The 17,586-nt window shown below is 29.1% G+C and overlaps 5 protein-coding genes across 5 annotated transcripts; 2 read left to right on the top strand and 3 right to left on the bottom strand.

Moving 5' to 3' along the window:
- Positions 1–6: 6 nt before the first annotated feature.
- On the top strand, positions 7–441 carry LOC119683581 (dihydroorotate dehydrogenase (quinone), mitochondrial-like). The gene has a single exon (XM_038097343.1). The coding sequence runs from the start codon at positions 199–201 to the stop codon at positions 439–441; it is 243 nt and encodes an 80-aa protein (XP_037953271.1). The 5' UTR covers positions 7–198.
- A 17-nt stretch (positions 442–458) lies between these two features.
- LOC119683580 (28 kDa ribonucleoprotein, chloroplastic-like) lies at positions 459–1,079 on the bottom strand. The gene has a single exon (XM_038097342.1). The coding sequence runs from the start codon at positions 759–761 to the stop codon at positions 501–503; it is 261 nt and encodes an 86-aa protein (XP_037953270.1). The 5' UTR covers positions 762–1,079; the 3' UTR covers positions 459–500.
- On the bottom strand, positions 753–1,667 carry LOC119683579 (methyltransferase-like protein 23). Its single transcript, XM_038097341.1, has 2 exons — positions 1,422–1,667; positions 753–1,366 (listed from the first exon to the last, which is right to left on the bottom strand). The coding sequence occupies exons 1-2, from the start codon at positions 1,659–1,661 to the stop codon at positions 773–775; spliced, it is 834 nt and encodes a 277-aa protein (XP_037953269.1). The 5' UTR covers positions 1,662–1,667; the 3' UTR covers positions 753–772.
- A 3,732-nt stretch (positions 1,668–5,399) lies between these two features.
- Positions 5,400–17,270, top strand: LOC119677670 (probable ATP-dependent RNA helicase spindle-E). Its single transcript, XM_038089118.1, has 17 exons — positions 5,400–5,675; positions 5,735–5,992; positions 8,968–9,117; positions 9,184–9,423; positions 9,480–9,596; positions 9,660–9,871; positions 9,936–10,084; positions 12,224–12,390; positions 12,453–12,783; positions 12,849–12,985; positions 14,416–15,159; positions 15,232–15,459; positions 15,523–15,864; positions 15,925–16,494; positions 16,604–16,725; positions 16,785–17,003; positions 17,062–17,270. The coding sequence occupies exons 1-17, from the start codon at positions 5,481–5,483 to the stop codon at positions 17,192–17,194; spliced, it is 4,314 nt and encodes a 1,437-aa protein (XP_037945046.1). The 5' UTR covers positions 5,400–5,480; the 3' UTR covers positions 17,195–17,270.
- LOC119677671 (snRNA-activating protein complex subunit 1) lies at positions 6,119–7,201 on the bottom strand. The gene has a single exon (XM_038089119.1). It carries the CDS (start codon positions 7,151–7,153, stop codon positions 6,215–6,217), a length of 939 nt encoding a protein of 312 aa, XP_037945047.1. The 5' UTR covers positions 7,154–7,201; the 3' UTR covers positions 6,119–6,214.
- Positions 17,271–17,586: the final 316 nt, after the last annotated feature.

Here is a 17,586-nt window from a genome sequence, read left to right as displayed (position 1 = left end):
ATTTCACCGGATTTGGGTAAAGCAGATTTGAAAGACATCGCTGAGGTTGTTACTAAAAAGAAATCGCAAATAGATGGTTTAATTGTATCGAACACTACAACAGACCGTAGTGATTTAAAAGAAACGACATTAGCTAAAGAAAATGGTGGTTTAAGTGGTGCACCATTACGTTCCAAATCCACTAAACTAATTGCAGAAATGTATCACCTTACAAATGGAAAAATTCCGATTATTGGTGTAGGCGGTATTGCCTCAGGGGATGATGCATTTGAAAAGTTGGAAGCTGGAGCATCATATTTGCAATTCTACACTGCTTTTATATACCATGGTCCACCAGTAGTATCACGCATAAAAAGTGAACTCTCAAATATTTTAAAAGAAAGAGGATATAATAATATTGAAGAAGTTGTTGGTAATAACTATAAAAAGTATCTAAATTAAAAATAAAATAACTACAATTAAAAATTATACATTTGAATTTATTAATTATTTCATAAATTTTAATTGTTAGCGGCTTGTATATTCAGTACCCGCCCTTCTAAAGTATGTGTATTTTGATTGGATGCACTATTAAAACCATCTCGAGTGCTAAACGTGACAAAGCCATAAGACTTTGAAAGTCCTTGTTGTTTATCAAAAACAACTTGCGCCGATGAAACGTGCCCAAATTTAGAGAAATATAACTGCAGCTCCTTGTTGCCAATAGTCCAAGGCAAATTGCCAACAAAAAGTTTATAAATGTTGCGTGTGGCACCAGACATTTTTTATTTCTTTAAATCTGTTCTCTTGTAATTTCTAATAGATGAATTGTATGCCCACCAGCAAATTCCAAAACGTCTATGCCGGAATACTTACCAATATCATCAATATTAACCTGTACAGCACAAAGGTTCCACTTTTTTAATAATGCTTCAATAGACCAATCTGTGCTTCGTTCTTGGTATGTGAATAGAAACTTTGCTTTTGGGTTTCGTTCCAGTAAAAATGATACGGTCACAATTATATCTTCAAACACTGTTGGATCATAAAAGCAATCAGCTGCTATTATAAAGTCCAAATTTTTTATTAGAAACACGCTACTTAAGAGAAGACCCCAACTTAATCCAATAACTTCTATATCTTGTCCTGGTAAGAGATTATTGGTTAGGCAAGATTTTTTTGTGTGTGCAAGTGACTTTGGTAATATGCAGTTGTCACTAAGAGTCACATGAGCACCACACTTTGCTGCTAGAATGCCTGGTAATGCGGTACCTGCACCTAACTCCAATATGTACTTTCCAGTAAGGGCTTGACGACGATCCCAAAGAAACCAAGCAAGTATAGATGCAGAAGGCCACGTGTAAAAGGAATAACCTCCTTGTAGTAACTGCAATATAACCAGAGTATTAGATAACCATAAAATTTTATGTTTATAATTTTACCTCAGGAATTTTTATTTCTAAATTATTTAGAATATCAGTAGTTCCTTCTTTAAGTTGTTCAACGCTCTCGCCGTTGTTTGAGCATGTGCTTATAGTAGAGAATGTAAATTTTCGTATGTGCTCTATTAAATCGCTGTTAACACTGCGCGGACACGGCGGTACGCTACTTGTTGCTGACGATGTCGAATTTGTTGTATTATCGTCACTGTCTTCATTTAATTGAAACCGCCCACTTGTCATAATAAAAATTTTTTTTTCTTTGTATTGCAAAATAAGTTATTAATTTAATAATAAAATAACTTGTTTTTGCATATTGAAGTTATATTAATTTATTATTCGCTTTTGTTAGATTTTTGTTTACATCTTTGTCAGTGTTGCCTAGCCATCAAAAGTACATAATCATTTACATGGGAATTAAATTAAGTTTGTACATATTTTGTTTAATAAAATATTTAACATATATTTATAACATATATATATAAAACATACATTCAATATATATAATTAATAAATTCACAGGCGCATTGTAGATTGATTAAGTCTACAATGTAATATATAGCAAACTAACCCAAACTACTTTCGCCGTGTGCGAGTTCCAGTAAATTGATAATAAATTGAGGGAAATAGTAAATTATGTTAGTATGGCAGCGAATGTTAGTATTTACCAGAATTTCGAGTAGGTAAATTAGATAAAAATTAAGTAAATTAGGTGTTACCATTGTGAAAATTTTAAAATATGTTTAATAAATAAATAAATAAATTTGAAAACTTTTAACCAAAAATAATAAATAAGTTCAATAAATAAATAAATAAATATTTACATAAGTTCAGTGCAAAAAATTCCAAGGAAATTTCAATTTTCTTTACCTCAATTTACTAGTACAGTACTAGTACATTGTAGCTGATACGATTTTAATAAATTTGTTTTATTATAATATCAGAGAGCGTCATCTACAATTTTATCTTAAGAATAATACCATAGAATATCGAAGAATGTAGTAAAGATTTAGTTTAGTTTTTTGTTTATAAACATTACATATATTCTACAATTGTTTCTTTGTGATATAAACTAAAATATTGTTACATTGTATTAATATTATATAATACCCTGATGACGACTATAGATTATAGTCCAAATATACTAGGAATAAAATCTTTTAAAAACAAAAAATTTTTTTAAAATATTATTATTTAACTATTAACCGATTAGCCCGTTAAAAAACAAAATTATTATTAAAAGTATTTGGTCATTAAATCAATAAATTATTGAATATTGATTTTCTTAATTATATGTATACCAGCTATATCAAGCATATTCAAGATGAAGTTCGACATAAAATATTTTTATATATATACATGGGCGTACACAGGTAGGGGAAGGGGGCCTCGCCTCCTACATTACAAAATGTTATTATTGTTTTAAATAAAAATTAATTACTGTTAACAAGAAAAGTTTAAAATTTGTCTTTTTTGTGATCAAAATCTAATTTTCAAGTTTTTAATGAGCTAGGGGTGAAATATACTAGCTAATATAAGCCAAAAAGAATAAAGGTGTAAAGAGGGGCTCCCTAATTTCGGCTCTGGGTACGCCCATGTATATACATTAAAAAAAACAAAAACATTCAATTGTTCATGTTATGTAGAGTGTCTCGGGTACGGCGTGAGTAAAATTTTTATTGTTTTTAATGAAATTATAAAATGGAGATTGAGAAAAAAACAATATGTCTGTTGAAATTCCGGCATGACAGCTGGCGTATTTGTGCCTCGGTACTAAAGCAAAGCGGTGTTGTTTGGTAATAAATATCTGAATATAATTATTATACTTTCCAATTATAAGGAAAGGCGTATAATTTTGTAATTACTGTTAACAATTATTATAAGATATTAGGTCTGTTCCACGAGCTACACATAGTAAACCATGAGTAAAACAGAAGTAAAGTACAAACTGAGAGCGTAACACAAATAAAGTGCCAGATTACGCTCTTTACACAAATTTTCATGGAACAGCTTTGTGTAAAGTCTGGTGAAAACAACAATTTTTTTTAAAACAAAACAGTAGAAATAGAAATTGAAAAATAACAGACAAACACATTTTGAAAACCAAAGAAACAAAACAACAAGCCAAATATTTTTAAATACTATTTAAAATTAATTTATTTAAAGTTAAATTTTGTTTTAATTCTCTGATATGCATTTTCGGCATAGCCCGAAAGGGTTAATTTTGCCGTGCTAGAGACGATTTACGTAACATGACCTGTAGACTTCTTATTGATATTATTGTTGAGTACACTATATCTCATTTTCGATTTATTACTCACTAATTGATTGTTGACTCTTGGCTTAATTCTCTTTACTGCTATTATTGACTTCTAACTTTTATCTAACTTATAATTGTTTTTCTAATACCGAAAATAGTTCGGTTTTTACAATTCATTTTCTTACATCCAATTATTTACATTATATAATTAAATTCTATTGGTTACACTATTTCTTACCTTCTATATGCTTACGACATGGATAAAACATGATTCTTAACAGTTAACATGCATATGGTAACCAACTGAGAGGACAAATCATATTGCATGCACAATTGCTTGCAATATGATCTTGTAAAACACTCGAAATTCGAGTTGAAAATTCAAATTGCCAAGCACATGCTGAAGTAATCACACTTCGCAAGCGATAAAATGCAATGACAAACAGAAGAGCCGAATTTTATTGTTTACTTTTTTTACTTGGGTCATAAATTATTCTTTTGAAGTGTTTTGGGTTAAAGTGTCAGATCACAATATCGCACACTGTGACTTGCGTGTGGTCATGCTTTGATATGACACTACATATGTTATGTGAACTTATTCCACAAATTTGTCGTCCAAAAGTTTTATATTACTTTGTATTAAACAAAATAAAAGACAAAACGCAGCATTATATTTTTTGTTTAAGAATCTATCCTACACACAAAATAACGCTAGCTGTTTACACACTTCTGAGTGCACCAAAACGAACTCACTGTTTATGCTGATTCAGCTATGACCAATAAAGTCAAGTTGAACATAGCATTCTTTTTTTAGTTGATGAATAATGTTGCACTTATGATTCCTCTTATAGAAATCAACTTACATACGACAAATACCACCACACTTATTACAAGAATGCAAATATCAGCATAACTGGAGTGGTTTGATTATCTTTTGCTGGACATTTTCGGTTTAGTACTAGTCAAGCTAACAAACAAACTGGTCGTAGTTCTCTATACATAATAGGTATATATTATACAAAATAATATTATTTTTTGAATCGATTTTGAATAAGATCTGCGCACGTAAATGTTGTATTGTTGACTAAAATATATTTAACACTTCTTAAATTTTCATGAAAGACAAATTAATTTAATATATCAACATTACTATTTTGTGTCGAGAATTAAATGAATACAAATTAATTTTACTTTTATGACCGTTTACGAATTCGAGTAAATTGAGGGAAATAGTAAATTATGTCGGTATGGCAGCAAATGTTGGTATTTACTAGAATTTCAAGTAGGGTAAATTAGATAAAAATTAGGTATTACCATTGTGAAAATTTTAAAATAAGTTTAATAAATAAATTTGAAAACTTTTAACAAAACATAATAAATAAGTGCAATACATAAATAAATATCTCCATTTAAATATCCATTTACTCGAACTCGCATACGACCTAAATAAATAAATAAATTTGAAAACTTTTAACCAAATATAATAAATAAGTGCAATAAATAAATATTGCATTTTAGCAGTGCAAAAATAACTCAACACGGCCTATTTACATGATTTTAAGAACAATATTTTTAGCACCAAATATATGCACATTTTTGAATTTAAAAAAATAAATGCATTTATACAAATAAATTCGAGTGTCACTACAAATAAAATCAACTCTAGATTTCGTAAGATGTCAAAATTCTTATTAAAACAAAAAATATATGTGCAAGCATTCTTTGCCCAACATATTAATAACATTGTTTTTGTATAGATGCCGTTTCTTTTAATTAGCAACAACTGATGTTGGAGCTTTAAAATGGATGAAATAAACGATTTCTTCAACTTTAGCAAACCTTTAAAGCGGGTGGGAACTTCTCACCATGGTGCTTATCGTGATAATTCCAGAACAAGCGCAAGTTTCAAAAATATAAAGGTAAAAGTTGAACGTGAAAAAGAAGTGCAAGAATATGATAACACATTAAAGAGACGCCAGGAGACACTAATGAACAAAGTAAATATTCACATATATATATACATATATATTTAATATATTTAACAAAATAACTTAAGCTAAATAATGATACGGACGATGATGACATGCCAAGCTGTTCGAAAATGAATAGCACTTTAAATGATATAAGTGATGACGAGGACGTCGATATGGATGTCAAGCCTCAAATAGATGACATTTATGATAAATATAACTTTCTACGTGATCATAACAAAAGACTTCCAATTCACGATAACAAAGAAGTTATAATTGCAAAGATTCGTAAACATCCCGTTGTTATTCTTCAAGGCGAGACTGGCTGCGGTAAAACTACACAAGTAAGTAATTGAAACTATTTTTAATTATTTCATAGATTTTATTTTTTTCAAAGTGTTCCCAAAATATAATATTATTATTGTTGCAAAATTTTCAAAATATAAACTCATGAAGTAATATTTTCGTGCTTAGCTTAAATAATAAAATATTTGAAATACTATATTCATTATTCGTATATTCATCATTCATTATATGTTATATGTTTTGAAGTTTAATAATTTCTCTCATTCAATTTCATCGTTAAGGTCTGCTGATAACGGATTTGTCATAATTTGACGTACATTTGTTCTGCCCTTATAGTTACCGGCACGTTTGCCTGTTGTATCGGCTTCTGACAGTATCGGACTGGTTATTTTTTTATGAGCTTTTCTCTTTAAAGCATTCCTTGAATTTGGAATCACTTTAGTATTGGTGGTGTTAGTACTATCAGTTTCATTAGATTCAAACATTTTAGACATATCTTCACACACTTCGTTTAATTCCTTAATAGCTTGTGTCGGCGGCAAAGTTAATTTATTTAATTTATAATTTTGAACTAGATCGCTTTTTACATTATTATATATCTGTTCCACTTTACTCAGTGGTACTGTAACATTTGTATTTAATATTACATCCTTGAACTCACATTTCAATGAACTAGCTCGTTTCAGTTGTCCATTGGTTGTGTTTGTACAATCAATATGATCATAATTGACAAGATCTTCTAGGCCACTTAAAAAGTCAGTGGCACAAAATCTAAATGCATTGCACTTCACCATTTTCCAAAATACATATTCTACTTCATTACGAACTGGAGTCTCTGTTATAGCATCGATAAACATCTTAATTGTTGTAAATGTTTCTATACTTAATTGAATTTTAACATATTCCTTAGTAGGCTGTTTAAAATATACTGCATACATCAAAAAGAGCGCTCCTACACGTTGCTTTTGAAATTTTTTTTCATCTGAAGTCCATCTCTCTTCACCACAAATGCATCGTCTTGTAAACTGCAGAATTGCTGTTGTTGTTTGTAATAATTCAGTTGTTGACGTTTGACTGTAGTATATATTATAGAACTTCAATTTAAGCCATTCTTTACTAAAGCCTGTAAACGAGTCATCATCGTTATTAACGAATTGATCAATAACACTTCTGCAATCTTGATAAATTCCAGCTTCCATACTTAATGAAAAAAGTATTTATTGTGTTTTGTTTTATTTTGCTGCATCTTTTGGCAAGTGTCAATAATAACAAAAAAAACAAAATAAGGGTTGTAACGTCATTATAAAATAAAAAAGTAGTATAATAGTACTATTAAATCTGTTCCCATAGGTACTTGTAACTTTTCACTTCAGTTTTGCCTCTTTTGTTCCCGTAATTAAAAGCTAATTAAATTATTAATAGCGAATTTTGATTTTGTAATATACAAAATTTACTTGAATTTTAATTAAAAAATTTCTTCAAGTAAAGGCGAAAAACAACTGATTACTGTTAGTATTAGTATTATAAATATTAATATAATAGTTAAATAACATTTTTAATGTTATAATGAAATTTGTATACTAAGGTCGTGTGCGAGTTAGGCGAAGTTGCGTTCTAAATGAGGGAAATACTAAGTTGTGCCGATAATGTAGTGATGTGTCGATACGTGTTGATAAATGGCTAAATGTGTGCAGTGCAAAAAATCCCAAAAAATCTCCCATTTGGTTTAGCATCAATTTAGCCTAACTCGCACACGTCCTAAATCAAATTCAAATTTAATTCAATTCAAATAATTAATTCAAATTTAATTTAATTCAAAAATTTAATTTAATTTGAAATTGAAATTCAATAATTTAAGTGAACACATTTCTATTTAAGTGGAAAATCAGTTAAAGTGTCATTTTTTTTTGTTTCGTTGCGAAAAATAATATAAATATAGGCCGTGTGCGAGTTCGAGTAAATTGAGGTAAAGTAAATTGAGATTTCCTCGGGATTTTTTGCACTGCACTTATGTAAATATTTATTTATTGTACTTAATTATTATTTTTTGTTAAAAGTTTTCAAATTTACTTATTTATTTATTAAACATATTTTAAAATTTTCACAATGGTAATACCTAATTTTTATCTAATTTACCCTACTTGAAATTCTGGTAAATACCAACATTCGCTGCCATGCCGACATAATTTACTATTTCCTTCAATTTACCATCAATTAACTCGAACTAGCACAAGGCCATTGTAAAATTTATATACAGCAACCAATTTTAGCCAAAATACAATTACTTTAACAATAAGAAGTGAATAGAATATCTAAACCAAGTCTGCTGCTATTCAAATTATGTTCTACTCTTCAATATCACACCAAACTTTTAAAGAAGTTATTTAGTTTGTGCTAGTTTTTAAATATATAAATATACAGTCTAAACGGTATTGAAACAAATAATAACTTTTTCACAAACTGTAAAATATAGATGAAAAAAAAACCATTGTTATAATTAAGATTAAATTTAATAAAAAAAAATGTCAAATTAAAAATGGTGATATTGCCAATCAAACAAAACGATCTGCAGGAATGAAAACGTATGATTTTCTAGATTTATATTTCGACTATCTTCAATAGTCATTTCCAGGGAAACTCCCTGAAGAAACTCTTTAAAGATGACAGGGAGATGACGATATGTCGGAAAAATATTTTAATATAATATAAATTGTTTTTAAATATAAATAATAAATTACAATTTTTTTATTTCTATTTAAATGACCAATTAACCCGTTTTTTAATTATTATATAATATTTTTGGTCACAAATAAAAGAATTAAATTCTTTACAATATTTTCTGATATTTATTATCAAATAAATTTCGAAACGTCGGTGATAGTTATATAGACCACTATATAATAATAAAAACTGATCTATAAGTTTTTATTATTTAAATTTTAAATTTTAAAAAATTTAATTTAACAACTACTCTACATTCAAAATAACATTTCATCAATTTCTTTATTTACAGGTTCCGCAATATATACTGGATGATGCATTTACTCGTAGGCAATTTTGTTCAATTGCTTGCACCCAGCCTAGAAGGATTGCAGCATTATCCATTGCTCGTCGAGTTTCAAGTGAACGAAATTTGGAACTTGGCTCCTTAGTGGGCTATCAGGTAATATCTTACTTTTCTTTTTTCTGCATTAATATTAATCCTTACCTTAATCTTTAACTATGTTAGATTGCATTGCACCAAACCACTTCTGCGGATACACGCATACTGTTTTGTACTACGGGCGTATTGTTGCAAAAAATTATTACAGCAAAATCATTATGTGCATTCACTCACATTTTACTTGATGAAGTTCATGAACGTGACCAAGAAATGGATTTTTTACTCATAGTCATAAGGCATCATTTGGCAACAACATCAAAACATGTGAAGATTGTTATGATGTCTGCTACTATTGATACGTCAAAAGTAATAATTCTGCAAAAATTATAAATGAGTCGCTTTTTAAAAGATTTTATTTCTAGTTTGCTGAATATTTTAAAATACGCAATGTTGCTGCACCAATAGTTCGTGTCGATACTCGGCGTTTGTACAGCGTGAAAGAACACTATTTGGATGATTTGGCTCGCATAAACATTAATGTATATTTATTAATAATAAAAAATATAAATTAATAATTCATGTTTCCAAAAATGTATTTATAGCATGTTGAACCTGAAGAGGGTAAACCAAACATAAGCCCAGAATTGTATACCGTAACATTAAAGTTGGTTATTGTTATTGATAACATAGAAAAGGAAGAAGCTATGTTTTCTCTTGAACCATCTTCTGATCAAAGTTCTATTTTAATATTTTTACCGGGATTGAATGAAATTGACTTGATGCTTGTTAAATTACAAAGATTAAACAACGAAACGTAAATATATAAAATACAATTAAGTTTTAAAATTTTTTATTATATATACTGCTCATATTTTTAGTAATGTAAAGCTGATGCCTATACGTTTACATTCCTTAATATCAACTGAAGAACAAAATAAGATTTTTACCTCCGTTCCAGGATTTCGAAAGGTTATTTTGGCCACAAATATTGCAGAAAGTTCTATTACTGTACCGGATGTAAAATATGGTATGTTACATACATATATTTAATAAATATTTTCGACTTATAAAATTATTAACTGATTAATTAATGCCGTAGAATATTATTACAATATTACTTTGAAACACCTTCGCATTACTGTATCAGTGTAGTTTACTATATATGCAGATATACAGACTTTTTCATCAAATTTTTTCCATTATTTTATTATTCATAAATATTATTTTTTATATTTCTAAATATCTTCATAAAATGTTCAACATGATGAGGGTAAACTTAACATAAGCCAAGAATTGTATAACTCTTGTTTATTGGGATTGATAATATAGAATAAGAATAAAATTTATTCAATATTACATATCTTATTTCAAACCCTTGGATTTACATTTTTGGTAAGACTTTATATGCTTATAATTTCAATATTAAATGAGTTTACGTTCCAGAGTACACTATATATAAAATTGTAAATATCAATGACAAAAAATTTGAATTAAAAAATTTATAGTTTGATTAACTGCATCTACATCGATAGCTTTTGCAGTGAAACGAACATATGTGAGGTCGAATACAAGTGTAAACTAAAAGCCCTCCACAGATGTAATGTACTTTTCAAGGCTACAGTTGCATAGCAATATTGCTTTTGATAGGCCATCGCTTAATTTGTCCCAAGATGAACGACGTCTTTTTCGTGCCGTAAGTACTGTCCTAGCGCAATTGAGGTCAGTATATGGTTACGAAATTAATCTCATTACAATATATCTATATTTAGTAGTAGAAGTCAGGTGTTATATGGGATTCGGTTTTTGTTTAGTGATTAGTGGGTTACTTTCTGTTAAAACCAGGGAATCTTTATAACCGGTTTATGTATGTATCAGCATTTGATGTTGTGATCAATATGATCTTCAATTTGCAAGTTCTGGATCTGCTGGAAGTGCAAAAGGGAAGAAGATATTCATATTGAGGAAAATAGTAGCATATATGTTGTGATAGAATAACTAAGTAACATTTTTTGAAATCTAGTTGGGTTACATAAATTAAAAAAAGATAGATTAATTACCCTAAAACTGTGAAATTTATTGTTTTTGTTGTTGTAAGTCTGTTCATATTCCTATCAGTCCTCAGTTAACCTAGCAAATAAAAAAACATGAATAATCTATAAGAGCAATATAAGTATAGAAAGATATACATAAAGTACAATAAGTAGATAGTAAATAGTATGAAATGATGATGTGAATATGAATAATAAATATTTCTGAATATAATTTGAATGGTTTAAGATTGGTTTGGAAAGAAGTATAAATGAATTTTTGACACAGTAAAACAAGTGTTATCCCATGTTACCGTTTTCTTCCTGAGAAATGGAGGAATACGTGTTGAATACTGAATTGTCATAAATGCTCCTTTCAGGTGCAGTTACTCCATGACTGCTGCTGCTTGGTTGTTAATGGAGTATTAAGCAAAATTGTTAATCATATAAAAAGCAAAGTAACAGAACACGCTATTCTGCAGCGATAAGCTTCTCATCATACAAAGAAAAAGAAATATTGTTGATTACTAACATTCTGTGTGTTACGTAGCCCAGTTTTAATGTTCCTACAATGTTGGACCCACTATAATATTTTTCAAAATTTTCCAAATTCAGCATTATTTATTTCAAGCATGTTTAATATAAAAAGATAAACGCTATTTATAAAAATCCGTGTTTTCTGTTTCGTGTAGAGAGTGTGAGCATGCTTCTAGAGTTTTAACTAGAGTTTTATTTTTTTTACTTTGTTTACAATATTTTTCAATAAGATATGTCAATTCTTTTGAATTATTTATCTTTATGATTATTATACTCTGGATTGATTTTTCATATTTGCGAAAAGTGGAAATTCGACAGAAGTGATGGTAACGAAACTTCATGGCTGGTGAAGTGTTGTTTCGGTATTTAGATTCAGTCACATGAAATAATTTTCTCCAAAACCGTTTTCATAAACGTTTTCGATAAGGATTACAAAAAATTGAATTTTTGTTGATATAATTGTATGTAGCTTAATTAATTTATTCATTTATTAATTAATTTAACGTATTTACAAAATCTAAACCGATCAATTTTATTTTAACAAAGAATATCTATACTCATTCATATTTTATGAAAATATAAATATATTTTTTTTCTTACAGTTATTGATTTTTGTTTGACGAAGCACATGGTAGTAGACACCTCTACAAATTTTAGTTCACTGAAAATGCAATGGGCATCCAAAGCGAACTGTAAACAAAGAGCTGGTCGCGCAGGCCGTTTATCTTCTGGACGTGTATACCGTATGGTGTCAAAATATTTTTATACTGTATGTGTGTCAATTGAAATTCACTTTAGTATACTTAGTACTAATATGTACATTTTTTACAGAATTACCTATATGAGTACAGTGAACCTGAAATGCTACGTTGTCCTCTGGAAACAGTTATTCTAAAAGCTAAATTATTAGAATTAGGACCACCAACAGATGTTTTAAGTCTGGCAATGGATCCACCCAATCTTTTAGATGTGACAAACACAATTTTAACCTTAAAAGAAATAGGTGCTCTATACACGCATGTAAATGGACAGTATAAAGTACAAGATGGTGATTTGACATTTATTGGTCGAATAATGGCTGCTTTGCCTATAGATGTGCATCTTTCACGTTTAGTTGTATTAGGTTACATGTTCAGCGTACTAGAGGATACTATTATTATGGGTAACTAAAATAAATTTTTGCTAATGATGTGGAGAATTCATGATTTATTTTAATCTTCTTTAAAGCTGCTGCATTAAGTGTTCGGTCCATTTTTAAATATCCTATTAGACAAAAAGAAAAAGAGGCTGAATCTCATATACGCAAACTTCTTTGGGCAGATGGTACTGGTTCTGATTTGATCGCTATTTGTAGAGCTTATAAGGTATAAAAAATTTTTAAAATCTACATAACTGTGTAAATAAACCCTTACTGTAAAAAATGTGATGTTACTGCTCTTCTCAATATAAAATACAAATTTTTTACTAGTTTAATAACAGTTCAATCAAGCACGGAAACTAAGCTCTTCCTTTCTTATCTATACGTGAGAAAAAGAGAGAAATAGTGACGATTGCTATTGATAAAACTGATACTCTTCTGATGAAATTTTTTTTTGCTGAAGTAGAATATAGAAAACTGCTCTCAGTGTTTTCCAGTCCCGCAAGAATTACTGCATTGTGACCTTCAAATATTATTGGTTGACCAAATAATATCAAATAATAATGATTAAATAAACAAAAGTATTCTACATAAAGTCCTAACCCAATTTCTTAAACTGCTGATTTATGAACATTTTCTGCTGGAACATTGTCTTTAATTTTTATGACAGATACTAGCTAACATATCGTTAATTTACTGAATCTTACAGTCAAGTTAACATAGTTCATTATTCATTTAAAAGCTATAATCATCATACAACATTTCAATCTAATTGATATTACAAGTTACTTCAATATAATTAGAGATACTAGAGAGAAACCAGACCCTTTTAAAGGTGCACTCATGAGAACTATATTTTCTGACTATTACACAGAAAATTCCTTCCGATGTTCGTAGTAGATTTCACAAATAACTTTGTTAGAACTGTGTCGTTAAACTAAAACTTACTGAATGGAAATCTTCCCTATAGAAAACTCGATCATTTAAGATGAACATCCTTAATTGTTCATGTAAGTCGGAGTTCTTAAATTATGTAGTGTATGCCAAAACTATATATCATCTATATTTAATGTCCAAACTGGATTAGAAATATGAATTTATAATTATACAGCGAGTGTTGGTTTTCGAACAGTAGTGAACTACAAGAAAAAAAAATTTATTTTTATATTATTTTAATTAATTGAATTTTTGGCTGACCATACAGCTGTTTCGAGTATTGCCAAATACCTATCATCAATAGTCTTGCAAGTAATTCTCGTGCCCTGTCAAATTTATAGCTCAGAGTCAGTGTTCCTTAACCAACTGACCCAATGCGGTACTTGTCTTTTATGTACGCACATTTTTCTGGAGTTTTGTTAATTTACTGTGAAAGTTTTATTAACAAATTCACTTGCTGTGTTTATATTAGAACGAAGTCATAAACCAGCTGTAGAATAATTGAATTATTTAGTTATATTTATATTTTTAATTGTTAAATTTCAATTCTATTCTGTTTGTAGAGGCATTATTTGTTGCATGATTTATATATTCTTTCTTATGTGTAGGACCTAATCTAGGAACGTAATACAGAGAAAGGCATGCTTATGTTACTCTACGAGTCGCACGGGCGAATTACGATATTTATTTATGAACTCTCAAACATTTTTATTGTTACAGTGTTGGCTAGGAAATCGTGAGCAACATTCAGTAATGGAAGAAAGTGAATCTATCTGGGCAAGACGCTTTTATATAGACTTGCGTTCACTGAAGGAAATGTATTTATTAGTCCAAGAAATAAAAGAACGTTTAGAAGCTGTAGGCATAAAAGAGCAAAGCTCATACCAACGTGTTTTTTGGTTTGATCGAGAAAAAAATATTATATTAAAAGTTGTGATTGCTGGTGCGTTTTATCCAAATTATTTTATACACTCTAAAGTAAATGATATTGACCATGATCGTGGTATAAACCACATTTTGAATGGAAATGACGCACTCAGTACTGTATATTTCACAAAGTTCGATTCATTTCGTATTGGACAACTATATATTCGTTCGATTAAATCACTTTTTAAGGGTGTACTTATTTCACCAAAAAATATTCAAATACGTTTTCAACCTGGATCTCAGCGAGTTTTTGCGACATTTGTTGATAACGACGAAGATGAAAAAGACGGAAATCGTCTCACAGTTCCCGGTATTATACGCCCGGAAATTTTCAAAGCATTATTATTACGCAGCATGAAGTTACAGTGTACGATCCCAGTACTTGAATCTAAGTATGAAGGCAAATATGCTGAAGAGCGAAATCTCGGTGTAATGAACTGTGGTCAATGGGTGTCAAACAAATCAAATATATTAAATCCTGATTTAATGGTTTTACCAACTCTTTTTGTAGAAAACGTAAGAGGTTATATAACACACGTGAGTAATTATATTAGAATATTAATATTATTTAAACATTATATCTATAACATTTTATAAAAAAAATTTTAGGTTGAAAGCTGTACTAAATTTTTTTTTCAACCATTATCTGAAATGGAACGTTTACGTGAAATTAGACTTATATTAAACGATAGTGATGAGAGTAAAACAATTCGTCGTTATGAATATCCGTCTAATATTTCAATTGGTATGCATTTATCTGCACCTTTTGATGGTGAAAACCAACGTGCTAAAGTGCTAAGTGCTATATGTTCGACCCGACGACATGTTCAATTTAAAGTGAGTTATTTTAGAATTGTGTTTAGTCATCATTATGTAACGTAACGTAACGTAAATTTTAAGGTATTGTTTATTGATTATGGTGTTGAAAAAGTGGTGGAGTTTGAAACTTTACGTCCATACCCACATCGTTATATGTCAGTTCTAAATATACCCCCGCGAGTATTCGAGTGCCGTTTAGCACATATTCAACCAAGTGAATTACATAATAATAACAACAGCTGGGCAGATGGAGCTAATGATATCCTAAAAGAAATTTCCAATTCCGGTATAGTTAGCATAAAGATTTTTTCACTTGTAGATAAACTGGCAAACGTCGAGATACATAGTGATAATGGTGGATTACATGAGATTTTAGTCCACAAAGAATTAGCACGAAAATCAGAGGAAAGTTATGCGTCAAAGGTATATTTTTGAATTGCATTTGATGAAACTTTACTTAAAATTGTTTAAAAAATATTTCAGATGGATCATGATACTCGCCGTCGTAAGCAAGCTGTTTCTAGATGTTTAAGTGAGGACGATATCGCAAAGGAAAATTTAGATTATCTAAATTCAATACAATTAGATCTTGATGTAGAGGTTGATCCTCCACCAGCAGATATATGCACCAAAACAGTTACATTAAAAGGTCCATTTAGTCCACTGGAAGTGAAAGTTTTTAGTGCAACACGCGCTGGTGCTTGGAAAAATGTATTAATTGAACGAGACTCAATTAATAATATATTACTTGATACCGACCCTTACGATTTACATGAACGTCTAGTAGTTGCTGCGTCTGTCAGTGAAAATCAAAATGGAGATTCACTTACAGCACGATGTACAACAATAATGCCAAATATACATGGATTTTCAGCCTTAATGACTCTGCTTTTTTGTCCGCGTGTTCAAATTAAGTGCAATAAACAACGCACAAAATTTGTATCTATATTAGCTGGGTTAGGGTTCGACGAAGAAACTCAGGAACCATTATATGAAGAACACGATATCGTATTAAATTTAGATGTGGACTTATTACCTGCTGATATAGAACTGGTACAAAAGCTGTTTTCATTGTTTATTGATAAAATTATCATATTTATATTTATTATTATATAATAAAATTGTTTAATTTCAACGATTTGAATATTTTACATTTTATTAGATAAATCAAATACGTTACTGTATGGACTCGATCATTTACACAGATCCTGATGATTCGAAATTAAGTGTGCCAATAAAACAACGAGAAGATCTGTCAGCCAAAATTAAAAGTCTTTTGATAAGGTAATTTGTTTTTAATTGCTTAAAATGCATAAATTTTTGTTTTATAAATTATTTTACAGGCTTCTAAATAAGAATCGAGATTATATAGAAACACAGAAAAATTTTAGTGACAATGAGTGGCAAAAATTTGACGATGCAGATTTATTATCTGTTAATGATGTCTATGGTCATCGCACAATTTTCCCAATGCATAGTATACTGAATTTATGTACGGAGAAATTTGAATCAATGCATGCTTTGGGTCTTCATTGTAAAGAATTGTATGAGCAAAGCAACTTGTAAGTAATAAGATGTGGGAAAAAGTACTGTAAGTTAATTTCTTTAATATATTTACAGCGGTGGTTACATAAATCCAATCACATGTCGACTATGTAATCAGTTATTGGAGAATATAAATCAATTGCGTTTGCATCTACTATCCCAGTTACATCTTGACCGCGAGAAGCAAATTAACTTCAAAATGCATTAAACACATAATTAAAATTTATCTTAATCATTTTTTTTAATCATTCAAAGAATTTAAATAAGAAAAATTTTTTTTAAGAAGTGAATATATCTCAATTTTTTTAAACTTCAAGCAAATTAATTTTAAAATTTATTAAATGCATAATTAAAATTTATTCTAATTATTTTTTTTTTCAAAGAATTGAAATAAGACAAATGTATTTTTAAGAAACGAAGACAATTTTTTTTTTAAATATATTATTTTAATCTTTTCACTAATTATAGACTATATACTATATACGTACAAAAATTTTGTCTATATTGTTTAAAAAAACAAAACACAATGTAATTACGAGTCAAAATTAAAAATAAAATATAGTAATATGAATTTTTGAACATTTTTGATTTTAATTATTA

This window comes from Teleopsis dalmanni, chromosome 2 (assembly GCF_002237135.1).
Source record: "Teleopsis dalmanni isolate 2A chromosome 2, ASM223713v2, whole genome shotgun sequence".
Taxonomy (NCBI): Eukaryota; Metazoa; Arthropoda; class Insecta; order Diptera; family Diopsidae; genus Teleopsis; species Teleopsis dalmanni.
Note: the sequence above shows the minus strand (reverse complement) of the source record. Positions and strands in the feature narration are given on the sequence as shown.

Bases quoted from the DNA above. Each gene is read 5' to 3' on its own strand.
- LOC119683579 (XM_038097341.1), bottom strand. From the start codon at position 1,661: ATGACAAGTGGGCGGTTTCAATTAAATGAAGACAGTGACGATAATACA. The intron at 1,367-1,421 runs GTAAAATTATAA...GTTATATTGCAG, and splicing joins TAGAAATAAAAATTCCTGAG to TTACTACAAGGAGGTTATTC.
- LOC119683581 (XM_038097343.1), top strand. From the start codon at position 199: ATGTATCACCTTACAAATGGAAAAATTCCGATTATTGGTGTAGGCGGT.
- LOC119677671 (XM_038089119.1), bottom strand. From the start codon at position 7,153: ATGGAAGCTGGAATTTATCAAGATTGCAGAAGTGTTATTGATCAATTC.
- LOC119677670 (XM_038089118.1), top strand. From the start codon at position 5,481: ATGGATGAAATAAACGATTTCTTCAACTTTAGCAAACCTTTAAAGCGG. The intron at 9,424-9,479 runs GTAATAATTCTG...TTTTATTTCTAG, and splicing joins CTACTATTGATACGTCAAAA to TTTGCTGAATATTTTAAAAT. The intron at 10,085-12,223 runs GTATGTTACATA...TTTTTCTTACAG, and splicing joins TGTACCGGATGTAAAATATG to TTATTGATTTTTGTTTGACG.
- LOC119683580 (XM_038097342.1), bottom strand. From the start codon at position 761: ATGTCTGGTGCCACACGCAACATTTATAAACTTTTTGTTGGCAATTTG.